This window comes from Sebastes fasciatus, chromosome 16 (genome assembly GCF_043250625.1).
Source record: "Sebastes fasciatus isolate fSebFas1 chromosome 16, fSebFas1.pri, whole genome shotgun sequence".
Taxonomy (NCBI): domain Eukaryota; kingdom Metazoa; phylum Chordata; class Actinopteri; order Perciformes; family Sebastidae; genus Sebastes; species Sebastes fasciatus.
The window spans coordinates 19,364,016-19,378,550 of NC_133810.1; the positions used below are offsets into that span (position 1 = coordinate 19,364,016).

The window sequence follows — 14,535 nt, forward strand, 5'->3', positions numbered from 1 at the left end:
ATAAAGTACATTTTCTTCCCAGGCCTGTGTAGATGCTTGCCAGTGTTTGGGTGTGTTATTCTTCGGGTAATTGTCTGAATTTCAGTGCATTTGCTATAATTCTGTGTCGGCAAGCATATGCATGTTTTCCTGCGTCAGTTGTGAGATGGCTAGTTTGTCTGTATTTGCGCAGTGATTCGAGCATGATTAGTGTGATTATGTAGTCCTGAAAAAAAAATATCATGCTTTGAAGTGAATATTTTGTCTAAACGTGTAATATATAGCTGTCAGTTATAAATGTCCAGAGAGAGCTGTCCATGACAGGAACTTCAACGAAACGATAGGGGAACAAAAGGACCATGGGAAGGGCAACTGTGTTTGTGTGCAGCGTGCCGAAGTGTTGAAAAGAGGGGCTGCCGGCACTCCCGCTGGGCGCCTCCCGGTGTGTTTAAGGGACGTGTCCGGCCATGTTCGCCCCACACACACACACACACACGCACACACACACAGTGCATATCCTGAGAGAAGGTTTGTTTCCTCAGGTATGTTGTAGGTGTGGATTGATGTGTGTCTTAACATGAAAAGACTTTAAACAGAATGGAATGGCTTGTTAGCAATGTTTGGAAGTGGACCAAAAGAAAAATCATGTTTCCCTCAACAGTGGAGGGGTCTCCTGCTTTGAGCCAGAGGTTTGTTTCAGCAGAGAAAACACACATTCATATAGCGGAGCGGAGATGAATTGCCTAATTCTGCGGTCCGTGATTGAGCGTTGCCGTCCTAACGCAGAGGAGGAGCTGATAAAAGATTATGACACTGCTGACTCACAGAATAACTCGTAAACAACTTGACGCACGCATTCCTGATTATTTACAGTATGTATGTGGATATTTAGACTCATTTCAATTCATCCCACTACAGGATGACCAGATACTTGACACATAGCGACTCATGCGCGCTGTCTGTGTTCCTAATTACTGTGACGCCATCAAGTTGTAAATCCTGGAGCTCTTCCAGAGTGAATGATTTGGGAAAGGTAGTAGGCATCCACACATCCATATTCATAAGGGTCATACTTTACCGTATAACACACCTGAATGGTTAAATCCACATGCAAAGTACAAGGGACCCAATGTTGTAGCTAATTTAGACAATATTAAGTCCTGATAATGAAAGATAAAAGCATGCGTGTCTGTCCGTGATTACTCCGGCATGTACTATGTGTGCGGTGGGGTGTGTGTGTGTTTTGGTAGTAGGCTGTTACTCTATCCTTTACCCTCGCTTTCTTCTGACCTTCCACCAGTGCTTCTGCTCATTATTGTGTTGCTCTAATCTGGAGGGGACAGGACTGGGGTGCAGAAGTGTATTTATCTTCCTGCACAAATAGGACCTCTTTCCGTCTGGTCCCTGCTCAGCTTGTTGTTGAAAGATAGTGAGCAGCGTCGAGCAAGCTTCAGCGTGCGTTTTGTGTGTGGGTGCGTGTATGTGTGTGTGTGTGTGTGTGTGTGTGTGTGTGTGTGTGTGCGTGTGTGTGTGTGTGTGTGTGTGTGTGTGTGTGTGTGTGTGTGTGTGTGTGTGTGTGTGTGTGTGGAGTGCACGGGTGAACTGAGATGTGTCCCAGCTGGCCCACAGACCAGCACACTAACCATCACCTCACTGCAGCGAACGCAGACAAAAGAGGAATATATCTCCCCTTGTGATATTGATACTCCTTAACTCCGGGGGTGTTTTCTACCCTAAATGAGAAAGCAACATTCCTCGCAGAGGTTCTGTTGTACTTTGTAAAAGCCAGTAAGATCAGTGTTACAGAAAGTCCCTCTAGTGTGAGCCCCGTTTCCGCTTTTCCCTCCATCACATCTGTTGGGATGTGTACTTTTTGCTACGCATTGTCTAGGCATGTTTCTTTTCATTCCCTTGTTGTCTCCATGACATTAGGCTCTTGGCCGGCAGTTATCAAACAGAAAATGAAATAACTGTAAGCAAGCCAGCGTTAAAAAAACAACACAAAATGTACCAATGTGTCAAAATCTGTAATTATTAACTATTTTAGCAGTTTGCAGTGGTGGAAGAAGTATTTGGATTTGTTACTTAAGTGAATACTGCAGTGTAGAAGCAGTCAGTTATGAGTAAAAGTCCTGCATTCAATCTCTTACTTAAGTAAACGTTAGGGCTGTCAATCGATAAAAATGTTTAATCGCGATTAATTGCATGATTGTCCATAGTTAATTATTATTAATCCCAAATTAATCTCACATTTTTTATCTGTTCAAAATGTAGCTTAAAGGGAGATTTGTCAAGTATTTAACACTCTTATCAACATGGGAGTGGACAAATATCCTTGCTTTATGCAAATGTATGTACAGTTTATATTTCTTATTGGAAATCAATTAACAACACAAAACAATGACAAATATTGTCCAGAAACCCTCACAGGTACTGCATTTAGCATAAAGAAATATGCTCAAATCATAACATGGCAAAGTGATGCCCAACAGGCAACAACAGCTGTCATTGTGTCAGTCTGTTGACTTGACTATGACTTGCCCCTAACTGCATGTGATTATCATAAAGTGGGCATGTCTGTAAAGGGGAGAATCGTGGGTACCCATAGAACCCATTTACATTCACATATCTTGAGGTCAGAGGTCAAGGGACCCCTTTGAAAATGGCCATGCCAGTTTTTTTCCTCAACAAAATTTTGCGTAGGTTTGGAGCGCTATTTAGCCTCCTTCGCGACAAGCTAGTATGACACGGTTAGTACCAATGGATTCCTTAGGTTTTCCAGTTCGATATGATACCAGTATCTTCACTCTGGCTTTGCTTTGAAACTAACTGAGCCCGCTACGATCTAAAAATCAAAAAGAAATTAGTGGCATTAAAATTAATTTGCGTTAACACGTTATTATCGCATTAACTTTGACGGCCTTAGTAAAAGTATAAAAGTATTAGTATCAAAATATACTTAAAGTACCAAAAGTAAAAGTACTCCTTATGCAGAAGGGCACATTTTAGAATTATACAGCCTTTATTATATTACTGGATTATAATTATTGATGTATCACTCTAATGTTGCAGCTGGTAATGGTGGAGCTAATTTGAATTATTTTACATTACTATTACTTGGTTTATATATACATCATAATGTATTAGTTAACTTATATTTTGTAATGTAAATAATCTTAATCTGCAAAGTAATTTAAGTTAACAAATGTATACATGTATACATATATATATGTGGTGGAGTAAAAAGTACAATATTTCCCTCTGAGATGTAGTGGATTAGAAGTATAAAGTAGCATAAAATGGAAATACTCGAGTAAAGTACAAAAACCTCAAAATTGTACCTTTTTGTGGTCAACAAGTGTACACTCACCTGCGCTGCCCTCTGACTACAACCATGGTTTAGTATTATAATATTACTGCATGGCTTTTTGAGCAATAACTAATACTCTGCTGGCTAAAACTCAACTATTAGATTTTAAGGTTTAAGCTTTTGTACTGCTCCTCCATCGCTAAGCCGCTCATACTGGCAGTACTGACTGCTTGCCTATTTAGAACAATTACAGCTTTAGCTAGCTTTGACCTCCTTCTTAGTACCCGGGTTGTCAGTCACTGGTGCGCTTGGCGATGAATTTAACTGCTTCTAGACGGGTGGAGAGAGGGTTTTGTGGGCCTGCGCAGTCATCCCGTCGCTCTGAGATGACCCAACCACGGTCCTGGCTTCCTGTCAGCCACGTCTGGTCTCTTGCCCACTTATCAAGCTCACTCAGTTTGAGACTCGCCTTGATCTGGGCTTATGCCGCCAAAGCGTGATCTAAGACTTACACATGCGTAGTGGCCTGTTTTCCAGGAAAAAGCCATTGGTGAAAAAACAAACAAAAAGATAAGACAGACTGTTGATAAGCTCCGAAGCTCAGCTCATGAGAGGCAAAAAGGCAGAAAATGCAAATGATTCGACCAAGAGGCTGGTTTCACTCTGTGTGAAACTCCTCGCAGTGTCCTCATTGTGACATGTTTGTGCTGCTCTAAAAGCACATTCTGGAGATAAAGGACAAGTGCAGAGCGCAAAAGGAATTTGATTTGATGCGAAGAATGCAAAGCAGAGAGCGGATGCACGCATGTTTTTGAAGGGGGGGTTGCTGATAAGAGCACAACCTTCCCTTGTTTTCCCTTGTGTAAATTTACACTTCTGCAGTTTGAAGTCCATTTTAGACATGTATGAAATGGTGATTGATAGACTCATTTACAGTGAAGTGACATTTATCATTTGTATTTATTTCAATCCACAATTTAAGTGTTTACTTACTATTGTAGTTATGGGTTTGCTCAAACAAATTCATGAAGGTTGGGGAATCATTTTTAATCTTTCCTGAGATTAAGATTGTGAATACAGCGTCATATTTATAGCTATACTGAAATATTCTCTTTTAAGACTTAGTAGTTTCTTTTTAAGTACGTTTTTTTCACACGTTATGCAAGATGTATACAAGATTTAGTCAGTTGGTTTTCGAGGGAAAAATGTGTACGCAATGGAAAAAAACACACACAACAAGCCTGGTGTTATGCTGTGATTCAGATGTCTTAGTTTCGTAAATGAAATACAAGGGAACGGTTTGTATTGGGTACACTGTGAGTGGAAAACAGGTCCATTTTGAACGCCTCAGCGACCCATGTGCTCCTTTCTATTTACATGATGATGCACCTGTGTGTTTGCATGCGTACGCGTCTGTTCGTGTTTGAGGGGGTCTGTTTGTGTTTGAGTGTGACAGTGTATACTCTGTCGGCCCGGGGACACTTAGATTGAGTGTTCCCTCTGGTGAGAGCGCACATATGTGTTTGCATGAAGACCTGGTTCCATGTGGGTGTGTGTTTGATAAACTGTGAGAGCATGTGGGAGACTGTTTGTCTATTCATCTGGGTGAGAGAGATAGAGAGAGCAGAATGAGGAGGTGGAAGAAATCTGCTTCCAAGCCTCTATCTTCAAGTCAATCTGCTCACAGTCACACAAACCTCTTTATCTCTTCCTGAGACAGAAGAGAGGGAGACAGGTAGAGAGACAGACAGACAGACAGACAGAAAGGAAAATAAATACGTTTAAATACAGTGGGAAAGAGAGATTCAATCAGGCAGCCTTAAGAAGATAGAGCGGACTTTTTTTTGTTTAAGAGGATCATCAAAGTCATGAGCAGACAGCATCTGTCATTAAAAGAAATTGTGCTATTTCAGTATCAGCGCAAGCTATTATTGTCCAATTGAGAGGGTCTTTGTTATCAGTGAAGAAAGATGAGGATGTAGCACATCAACTTTGATGCAAAGTTTTATCACCAATGCTATCAGCAAGCGGGAAAGTATTTTAGTGTTGGCTACTTTAGCCACAGTGGAAGTTGAGTGGCAGTTGACATCATATACTGTGTCCTCCTCATGAACACATACTATACATACTAGAAGTGGGAAAACAAATTGATTCATCTATGTATCACAATTTTTTTTTATTTACGATTTTGAAATCAATGTTTTTATGCCAGAATCATATGAGTGCTCCATTTGATTCTATGCAGAGGTAGAAGGAAGTTACCGCTTTTATTGTTGTAGTCTGAGTAATGTGACGTCATATCCATTCCGTATCCGTCAACCAAAGCAAACCGCAGCCGGCCGAAACGAAAAAGTAGAAAACGGCGGAGGGTTGGCGTTTGTACGACCTGCACCCTCACATTTTAAATCTAAAGTGGTAAACACTACACATACAGTTAAGTATGGAAACACATTGTCTGTCAGGAAAAGCAGAGATACGTCACGGCTAAAGCTGCATGCTAACTCTATCATGGACAGGAAACGTTATTGTATTGCGTAACGTGCAGTCAAGCTGGCCGTCACTCTCATCTCTGTGGTCAAAATGGCCGACGCTACAACTGTAGAGCACCCATATACTGACATTTGTGATAAATGCATACAAACGGCCCCCGATGGAGCTGACCATGGATGTTTAAAGAGAACGGAGCTGACGGGAGAGCTAGCAACGACCTTGGCAAAGTTAGCGGAAGTATACACATGTGACTACGTCCGGTTTTCAAAATAAGGTGTTAACAAAGGGAACTATATACAAAATACATATATGGAAATAAGATTGATTGGATTATATTAACCAGAAATATAAAACATTACATGTCCCTTATAAATTAAATAGAAAATATCACTAATTTGTGAGGGAAATATCTTTATTCTTTGATTTTTAAGTTGCTGGAATTTTTTTTTAGAAAAACCTGACAATGACTGATACTATTTGACTACATACATGCTGAAAATCAATCATTCTTACTGTATTAATTTAGATATTTTCAAAAGTAAAAGTCCCTAGAAGTGCATAATTCAGCTTTTTCCCATGGTCCATTTGTTAAAAAAGTTAATTAATCGTAATATCGAATCGCAATACTTGTAGAATCGCAATACATATCGAATCGGCACCCAAGTATCATGATAGTATTGAATCGGAAGATATGTGTATCGTCCCAGCCCTAATACATACAGTGCACAAACAAATTGTCTCTCACACACACACTTCATCACATAACCGTGACTGATGCCAAAAAGAGGTGTCAATTTCCAGTCATAAAACTGAAAACGCGCACAATTATGTCACAACGTGGGTGTGTCTGTCTGTCCGCCCGTAGAACAAGCCAAAAGAATAAAAACCAAATAAATCAACCTCGGCTTAATTGCAGGTCTGACACAAATGTATGGCTGTCATTTGCAGTGCCGGTCTGGCAGCCGTCCAGATAAGGAAGACGATCAGTAAGAGTTTGGAGGCGCAGAGATCACATCTGGCAACAACGGGGGCTGCGTGTGTGTGTGTGTGTGTGTGTGTGCGTGTGCGTGTGCGTGTGCGTGTGTGTGTGTGTGTGTGTGTGTGTGTGTGTCTACCGGCCTGTTATTGCAGTATCATGCCCCATTGGCTGATGAGTTGCTATGCTCGTCTCTTGTTCCTCTCAGCCCCCAATCAAACCTGTCACAATATGAGTCAGCGTGGCCATAAGTGGGGGAAAGATGCCTCTTACCATTAGATCAATCAGTTATCTGACACATCAGTCCCATTTTATCCAGCGCCGAGCCACATCTGAAGCAGAGAGGGTGGTGTGATGTGCTCATGAATAGCTGGATAGCGACAGATGGAGGCTGGAATAGAGCTGGAGAACTGAACAAACTGAGAGGCTAAAGAGCTGAAATCTCATTTTCTCAGTGGCCTTGAGAGTGGAGCATGCTCAGTGCTGATGTTTGTCATCTCTCCCTCTCTCTGAGATGCTGCTGCAGTGCTTCCCAGCAGGCTTGGCACAGGCTTACTCATGGACATCTCTCTTATGGAGCGATACAGTGGCCGGGCTGCAGCTGCTCGGTGGATACCCCTCTCTTTGTTTCGCTCTCTGTTTTTTTTGCTCCGTCTCTCTTCATTGCTCTCCCTGCGTTACCTTTTTTTTCCCTCTCACCCTTCCTCCCATTGTATTTCTCACACATTATCTCCCACTTTCTCGCTTGCATCCCTTCTTGTCTCTCCCTGTCTCTCATCCTCACTCCGCCCTTCCACATCTCTCTCTCTCTCACACACTCTAGTTGCTACCCTTAAGACTGCGGTTGCCATGGTGACAGCTATGTGCTGCGGAAACGTCAAAGAGCCGAATCCACCCAGGATCACTTCCTTGTTTAACACTTAAATTATTTCTTGCTGTTTTCTCTTTGATTTCTAAAACGCCAAACAAGCCACGCTCGATTTGAATTCATCCACCCGTTTTGCTCTGTTGTAAATGAGGCAGCAAATGTGATATCTGGTCTCTCTCTGTGATCCTGATCTCAGCTGTTGCTGAGCAGAGTCATTAGTAACACTCTGATTTGGACTCTCAGTTGACCTTGGCACAGCCTGACCTTGAGAAAATAGCCCCCTTCCTCGGGCCTCCAGATGTCACTGACATTGATGTGTGTCGTGTCTGTCTGTAAGGGGGCTTCACCAGCCAGCACAGTGTCTCATCACATGCCTCTCATCTACTGTCATTCATGCAGAGAGCCACTTGCACAGACACTCACTGTACATACATTTAAACTAGGGCTGTCAATCGATTGAAATATTTAATCGCAATTAATCTCAAAATAATCACACATTTTTTATCTGTTCAAAATGTACCTTAAAGGGAGATTTGTCAAGTATTTAATTCTCTTATCAACATGGGAGTGGGCAAATATGTTTGCTTCATGCAAATGAATGTTTTTTATTATTGGAAATCAATTAACAACACAAAACAATGAAAAATATTGTCCAGAAACCCTCAGAGGTACTGCATTTAGCATAAAAAACATGCTCAAATCATAACATGGTAAACTGAAGCCCAACAGGCAACAAGTGTGTCAGTGTGCTGACTTGACTATAACTTGCCCCAAACTGCATGTGATTATCATAAAGTAGACATGTCTGTAAAGGGGAGATTCGTGGGTACCCATAGAACCCATTTTCCTTCACATATCTTGAGGTGAGAGATCAAGGGACCCCTTTGAAAATGGCCTTGCTAGTTTTTCCTCACCAAAATTTAGCTTAGGTTTGGAGCATTATTTAGCTTCCTTCATGACAAGCTGCATTCCTTAGGTTGTTATAGTTTCATATGATTCCAGTATCTTCACTCTAGCTTTAAAACTGAGTCCGCTACAACCTGTGAAACATTGATTGCATTAATGCGTTAAAGAAATTAGTGGCGTTAAAACGATTTTGCATCAACGCGTTATTGACACGTTTACTTTGACAGCCCTAATTTCAACAAAAAGCAGCAATATCAACCAGATTATATTTTTGTGTTTAACGCAATCTCCTTGGTCTGTACTTATAACAGATATTGCTGCTGGATGAGCAGGTTTTTATTTCAGCCTGCCGGTGTTATTGCAACAACAAACCTCAGTGTATACGGTCAGCTGAGGAAGCCTTGTTTAAAGGTGAATATCAGCAGGTGGGGCTGTTTTCTGTCGTCCAATGAAGTGGACATTATTTCAACTCCCATAAATCTTTCTTACTTTTTACCTTCTGTCCTCCCCTTTTCTTCCCTCCTTTCTTTTTTCCCTTCTTCTCCATTTACCCTTGTTTCTCTAGAAAGCTCTGAGAATCAAGACTACAGACGTATGTTAAAAGCAGGCACTATACCCTACTTTAAGCACCCCCACACACACACACCCATATACACTTTGTTGGCGAAAAAAGCCGACAGATGTAAACAACACAACCTAATGGCTGTTTAAAGCCATTATGTCTAAAAAGATAAACTCTGGTGCCTGTGAAAGGGCAGGAGAGCTGTTGAGCGGTATCAACGTGATGATGTGCAGGTATGCTGTTGTTAGGAGGCTCAGCTCCATCATACAGGGAAGCTGTCTCCCCCTTTTTTTTTTTTTTTAAGCGAGGAGGGATTAGGAGGCAGGCAGAGATGGGGCCTGTGGAGCATTTATGAGCGGGGCATACAAAGGATCCATGTCAGAAATTTTAGGGGTTGGCTCCATTTTTCTTTTGGGATGTGCTCTTCAAGTGATGCTCCTCCCACACTGGCCCACTGTGCCCCTCCACCTCCAGACCCCGATCCAAGGACGGCCCACGGCTGTTGAAAAACAGCAGATGCTTTTGAGTAGACTAGAAAAAAAAAAGAGGAAGAGATTTAGATGCACACGTCCGTGACCATATTTGTGTCTGGGCGTGAAAAAATGGCGTTCATTACAGACTTTTTGTACTCCACAAGCTCATATAGAAAAAGCTCAACTTTGTTCAGAGCTCTTCACACAATCTTGAGGACAAAAAAAAAAAAAAGATTCTTACAGTGTGTTGTCTAATAGGACTCCATTTCCTTCCCCCTCTCTCGTGTGTGTGCATGCACTTTTTGCATATCCATGTTTTATGTAACTCTGCCAAGTGGGACACAGTCGTGGTTAGTAGTGTTCGTACATTTTTGCATCCATGCTGCTACAAATTTGTAGAATTTGCTCAGCAGCAGCTCGGCAAGTTTGCAAAAAACTTTGAGACAAGAGCTCCATATTGATGTCCACACTAACCCCGAGGTTAACCTGCTCCCAATGCTCCTACGGCTACGTGCAGCACTCCCTCATAACTCATGTCAGCTAATGCTACATTTCACCAATTTGCATCTTGTGTGGCTCTGCTCAGAGGCAATCGTGGGATCTTGAAGAGGAGGCAGGTTGGGAAACGTTGTGAGAGGCACGCAGATGGGCAATCTAAATACACATCCCATCATCCTGAAAGTGCAGTTTCTTTTGTCCTGACGTCACAGATACTCACATTTCTGACACATACATAAACTGCACGCCCACCCAGAGACACACGGGCCCGGGAACGAGTCTCATCTTGTTGAATAGTAGAGGAGGAAGTGAGTGTTGAGGTTGGGAGGGGAGACAGGGAGGCAAGGAGGGCAGCTCTCTGACACGCCGCAGCCCCTGCCAGTCCTCAGTTACCTCCGCTGACAGATTAGATCATCGGGAACAACCGCTGGGAGGAGAGGAGAGTAGGAAAAGCACTACATTGGACCTGATTGGCGTGTCAGACCTTGGCCTCGGTTTGACCCCTCCAGTTTTGTTGCCCACAGATGAGGCTTATGCTATTGAGTGTGCTGACCTGTTAAGACATGACCCTTCTGCTGCCCCCTTTTTCCAATCCCTGCTGCCGCCGCCTCCTCCCAAGAAACGTCAAGAGTCCTCGCAGGGCTGGACTGAGACAAACCCCGGGAGGGCCCCGCAGATGACTCATCTACTGATTTAACACACAAGTTTCATTGAGAGTCACTCCGCTGCTGTTGTTTCGACGTGTTTTTATTTTGTTGCCACTTAGCAGGACGGCAGAGTTCAGCCAGCATGAAATTAGAAAACTTCACTTTCATATAGCGGCTTAAAATAAGACTGCGATCGTCATGTAGTCACAGTATGTCAAATGAAGATAAACAGATTAGCCGCAGAGGTGTTGTTGTTGAAGTCATGTTTGTATTAGATATTGTTTCATACAAACCTTAGTAAAATATCCTCTTGTTAAAGTCAGGCAGGGAGTCAGTTGCCACTTTTAGAAAATTTTGGATTATTTTTGTTTTTCTGGACACATGTGGCCTTCAACTCAGCCCTGCCCTACCTTTATATGCGTCTCCCCTTGCCCAATTTTCCTCTGTGCTTTCAAACGGTCTACTGCGATGCCCACTCACCTTTTAGAATGGATTTGACTTATTTGCAGAAGGCCAGGGTCTAGTATTATATGCATAAAGGATGAAAGCTTGTCTTAATGCCTCTAAATCCCCACTGCTGCGTGGACATTGATGACACCTGGCTAACCGCGACAGGGAAAGAGCGGGATACAACCGCAGACAAGCTGTGACTCGCCTGTAGACACGAGAGGGGGAGTGGGGGACTGACAGACGAGAGAGGTGAGGAAGGGGAGCAGCTATAGGGAAGCCAGGAGATGATTTTGTGTAATTTTTGCAAGAAGCAGTCTGTCGCAGATTGTGATCTGACATTCACACGCCGCTCTCTTGCACATTATATCCACAGAATCTGTGCTCGGCAAATCTGAACCAGATGTGAAGTGTTTTGGGACCCCGGCCGACATGATCAACCTGGCAAGGGCAGGTCTCCGGCTGAATTATCTGGGTGGGGTCAGCAGTGCAGTGGGGACAACTTAATTGGTCTCGCTGCACTTTTTCTTTTTTTTTTTTGCATGGGTCATTAGAAAGGAGAAGATGCTCCCGAGGTAGGAGGTAGAAGAGTTGGCTACGAGCGAGGCTTGAATGGGCTGATTTCTGTGTGGACTCCGGGTCTCTCTCTGTCCTCAGCTGTGGCTGCAAGGCCTGGAAGAGCCACTGCTTATCTGATAGATCTAGTAAGGGAACAGTTGATTGCCTTAAAGCAATGGGAAATGCTTTCTTCGCTCCCTCCCTCTTTCTTCCCTCCCTCCCCTCTGTATTCTCTCACTTTTCCCCTCTTAGTTTCTTGAGCAGTGCCTCTCTACCTTTCTCTCCCTATTTTCCTCCCCACTCCCTCCCTCTCTCCCTCTCTCTCCCTCCCTCTGCCCTGCTGTGAGTAGGTGGTTCCTTGCTGTACTTGATTGGTGTGAGTCTATATAGGAGGAGAGACGCTCTAACAGCCTCAGAGTCTGGTGGTGCCCACTTGCCACACGTTGCCAATAGGACTACTACCTGTTTTTTTCTTCTTCCTGTGTCTTCTTCCGAGAGGATTTACTTTCTTGTGACAGCATGACGGAGACCAAGAAGAAAGATAGGAAAGGGAGGAAGAAGGGGGGTAAGAAAGGACAAAAGGAGAAAGAGGGTGATCCCACTACAGGTAAATTAAAGGTGGTTTCTGTGTAACATTTTATGTATATATTTGTGTGTGAGAGACAAAGTTGGAGAGAAGAAAAGTAAGTTTGTGTTACTGTATCACGGAAGTGTGGGACAAAGTCAGTGTCCCCTTGGCTTGTCAAAGCTTGCCGCTTGGTTGTCACATGGATCGGTCTCCTGATGTGGACAGCGTGTAGAGGCACATCTGGTTTTGGCAACACTTTGGAATTGTAGGGAAGTCAACTGATATGACTTGTGTACAAAGTCAACTAACGTTTTAGCTAAAGCAGCTCTGTACCTCACAGAGCCCAAGCACAGTTGTATTATAAGCTCTTTGGAAAAAAACGAATGACTGGCTAAGACCGTGCTTTAGAAATTTTCATTAATTTGTCGCATGATTTTCACAAATGCTCTGCCACATTTGAAAAAAGTCTCTTTTTTTTAACAGTTTTATCATAAAAGAGATGTTTGTGTAGCAGAATACAATATTTCTCTACGCACTTTAACGGGGGTTAACAATTCAAAAGTAGCTTTCCTTTTAATTATGAGTATGTGGTGAGTCATCCAACATGAAAGTCTGTCTGTATATTAGCTGGAAGCTACATTGACGTTGGAATAGTATGCTTGTCTTTCAGAGTCACAAACGTTGCAATGTGCTTGCTCAGTGGTGGATCCTACAAGCTGCAGCATGTCACTGTAGTTTGACCTCAGGTCATGGGGAAGCCCAACCCCCGCTTCAGTGACACTTTGAGGACAATGCCATGATTATCGCCGCGGCTATCACTCTTGGTTTTATCTGATACTGTTTCTTAGACAGCATCTCGTCATGTTAGTAGCCATTTTGTACCTGCTGATGTCAGCTTCCAACTGATAACCTTAAAGACTGGGTTTAGCATTTTCAAGTAATTTTTTTGTAAATTTTTTGTTGGCCTTTCTAGGTATTTAAATTGTGCCGCATTTCAGCTTAAATGTGCTACTGTAGTTGCGTTTGGCATCTGTGGTTAACTGTCTTGTTTTATTCCCCATGAAAAGTTGAATATGTAAATAATTACTGTTTGATTATGATCATTAAACATGAGAGATAAACAGCTCCCTGAACTACACGGGACGCGGAGTGCTTGCGGAATATTTTTTGACGTCTATGTTCGTCAACGAGCACAGCTGCCGTACACATGGAGAGAAGAGCTGCGTGTGATGAGCATAGTTTATTTTCTACACTTTTTTTAAACAAAATATCTATTGTTGAATTTGATCAATATGCACTGAACATTGAAGCTGCTGTTTTTCATGTGTCAGCACACGTGTCGTCATGACGGTTTTAAACAGCTTTGAGAGCTTCACTCATTTTTGTCTTCTTACAGACTACCCCAGAGCGTCTTTCCCGATATATCCAAAAACAAGACAGTAAACAGAGTAACTAGGAACGTGGTGAATGGCAACTGTAAAATAGCACAACGTAAATCTAAATTTGGACAATCAGCTTTCTCCACAAAGGGCTGTCTGAAATCAAATTAATTCCAGATATAAAATCTTTTACAACAAAGGTTAAGGGCTAGCTAAAAGCAAACCAAAGCTGTACCCATTTTTAGGTAATTGTACTGTAAATGACCAAGCTGTATTAGTATATAGTGTATGCATTGGTGTTTTGTGTGATGTGTATTTTTTTGCCTTTCCATATTTGTAGTAGGGGTGTAAGAAAATGTCGAAATATCATATATTGCGATATTATGTTTTGTGATACTGTATTGATTCTCAGAAATAATATCTAGATTTTTAATTAATAGTTTCCATGCAAAGATTAACTCAATCAATACTTTATTTAATTTGCAAAGATATGCACCCTCTCAGTGTGTGTGTCCTCTCTAAGTAGTGCTATGATGTTGGATGTTACAGCAACTGTGATAAATGCAAATACAGATCCCACTGTTCTGATTGTATAAAAAAAGTCAACTTTTTTATTAGTCAGATTTTATGCATATGGTGTCTTTATACTATGACAGTTTTCCTAAAATTAGATTTAAAAAATTTAAATATATTGAATCGTAACTCCTGTATCATGATGCATATCGTATCGCCAGATTCTTGCCAATACACAGTCCTAAATTATAGAGTATTGACGTTTTATGATGGTGAAAGCTGTATATTTAAGTTACACTGTACATGTAAAAGCCCAACTAGGGACAAGAGTTGAAAATTAGCAATAGCTGTAAACTCTCTG

At 42.1% G+C, this 14,535-nt stretch overlaps 1 protein-coding gene across 7 annotated transcripts in view; it reads left to right on the forward strand.

The window, feature by feature from the left end:
- Positions 1-14,535, forward strand: part of nrg2a (neuregulin 2a) — an 82,861-nt gene that overhangs the window by 12,740 nt on the left and 55,586 nt on the right. The window contains exon 1 of one of the 7 annotated variants that reach the window (XM_074610706.1): positions 11,976-12,321. The exons of the other annotated variants lie outside the window; for them this stretch is intronic. Within the exon in view, the coding sequence (XP_074466807.1) occupies positions 12,234-12,321 (88 nt within the window). The 5' untranslated portion in view covers positions 11,976-12,233. Of the gene's footprint in view, positions 1-11,975; positions 12,322-14,535 lie in introns of those variants that run through there. 7 annotated transcript variants of the gene reach the window in all.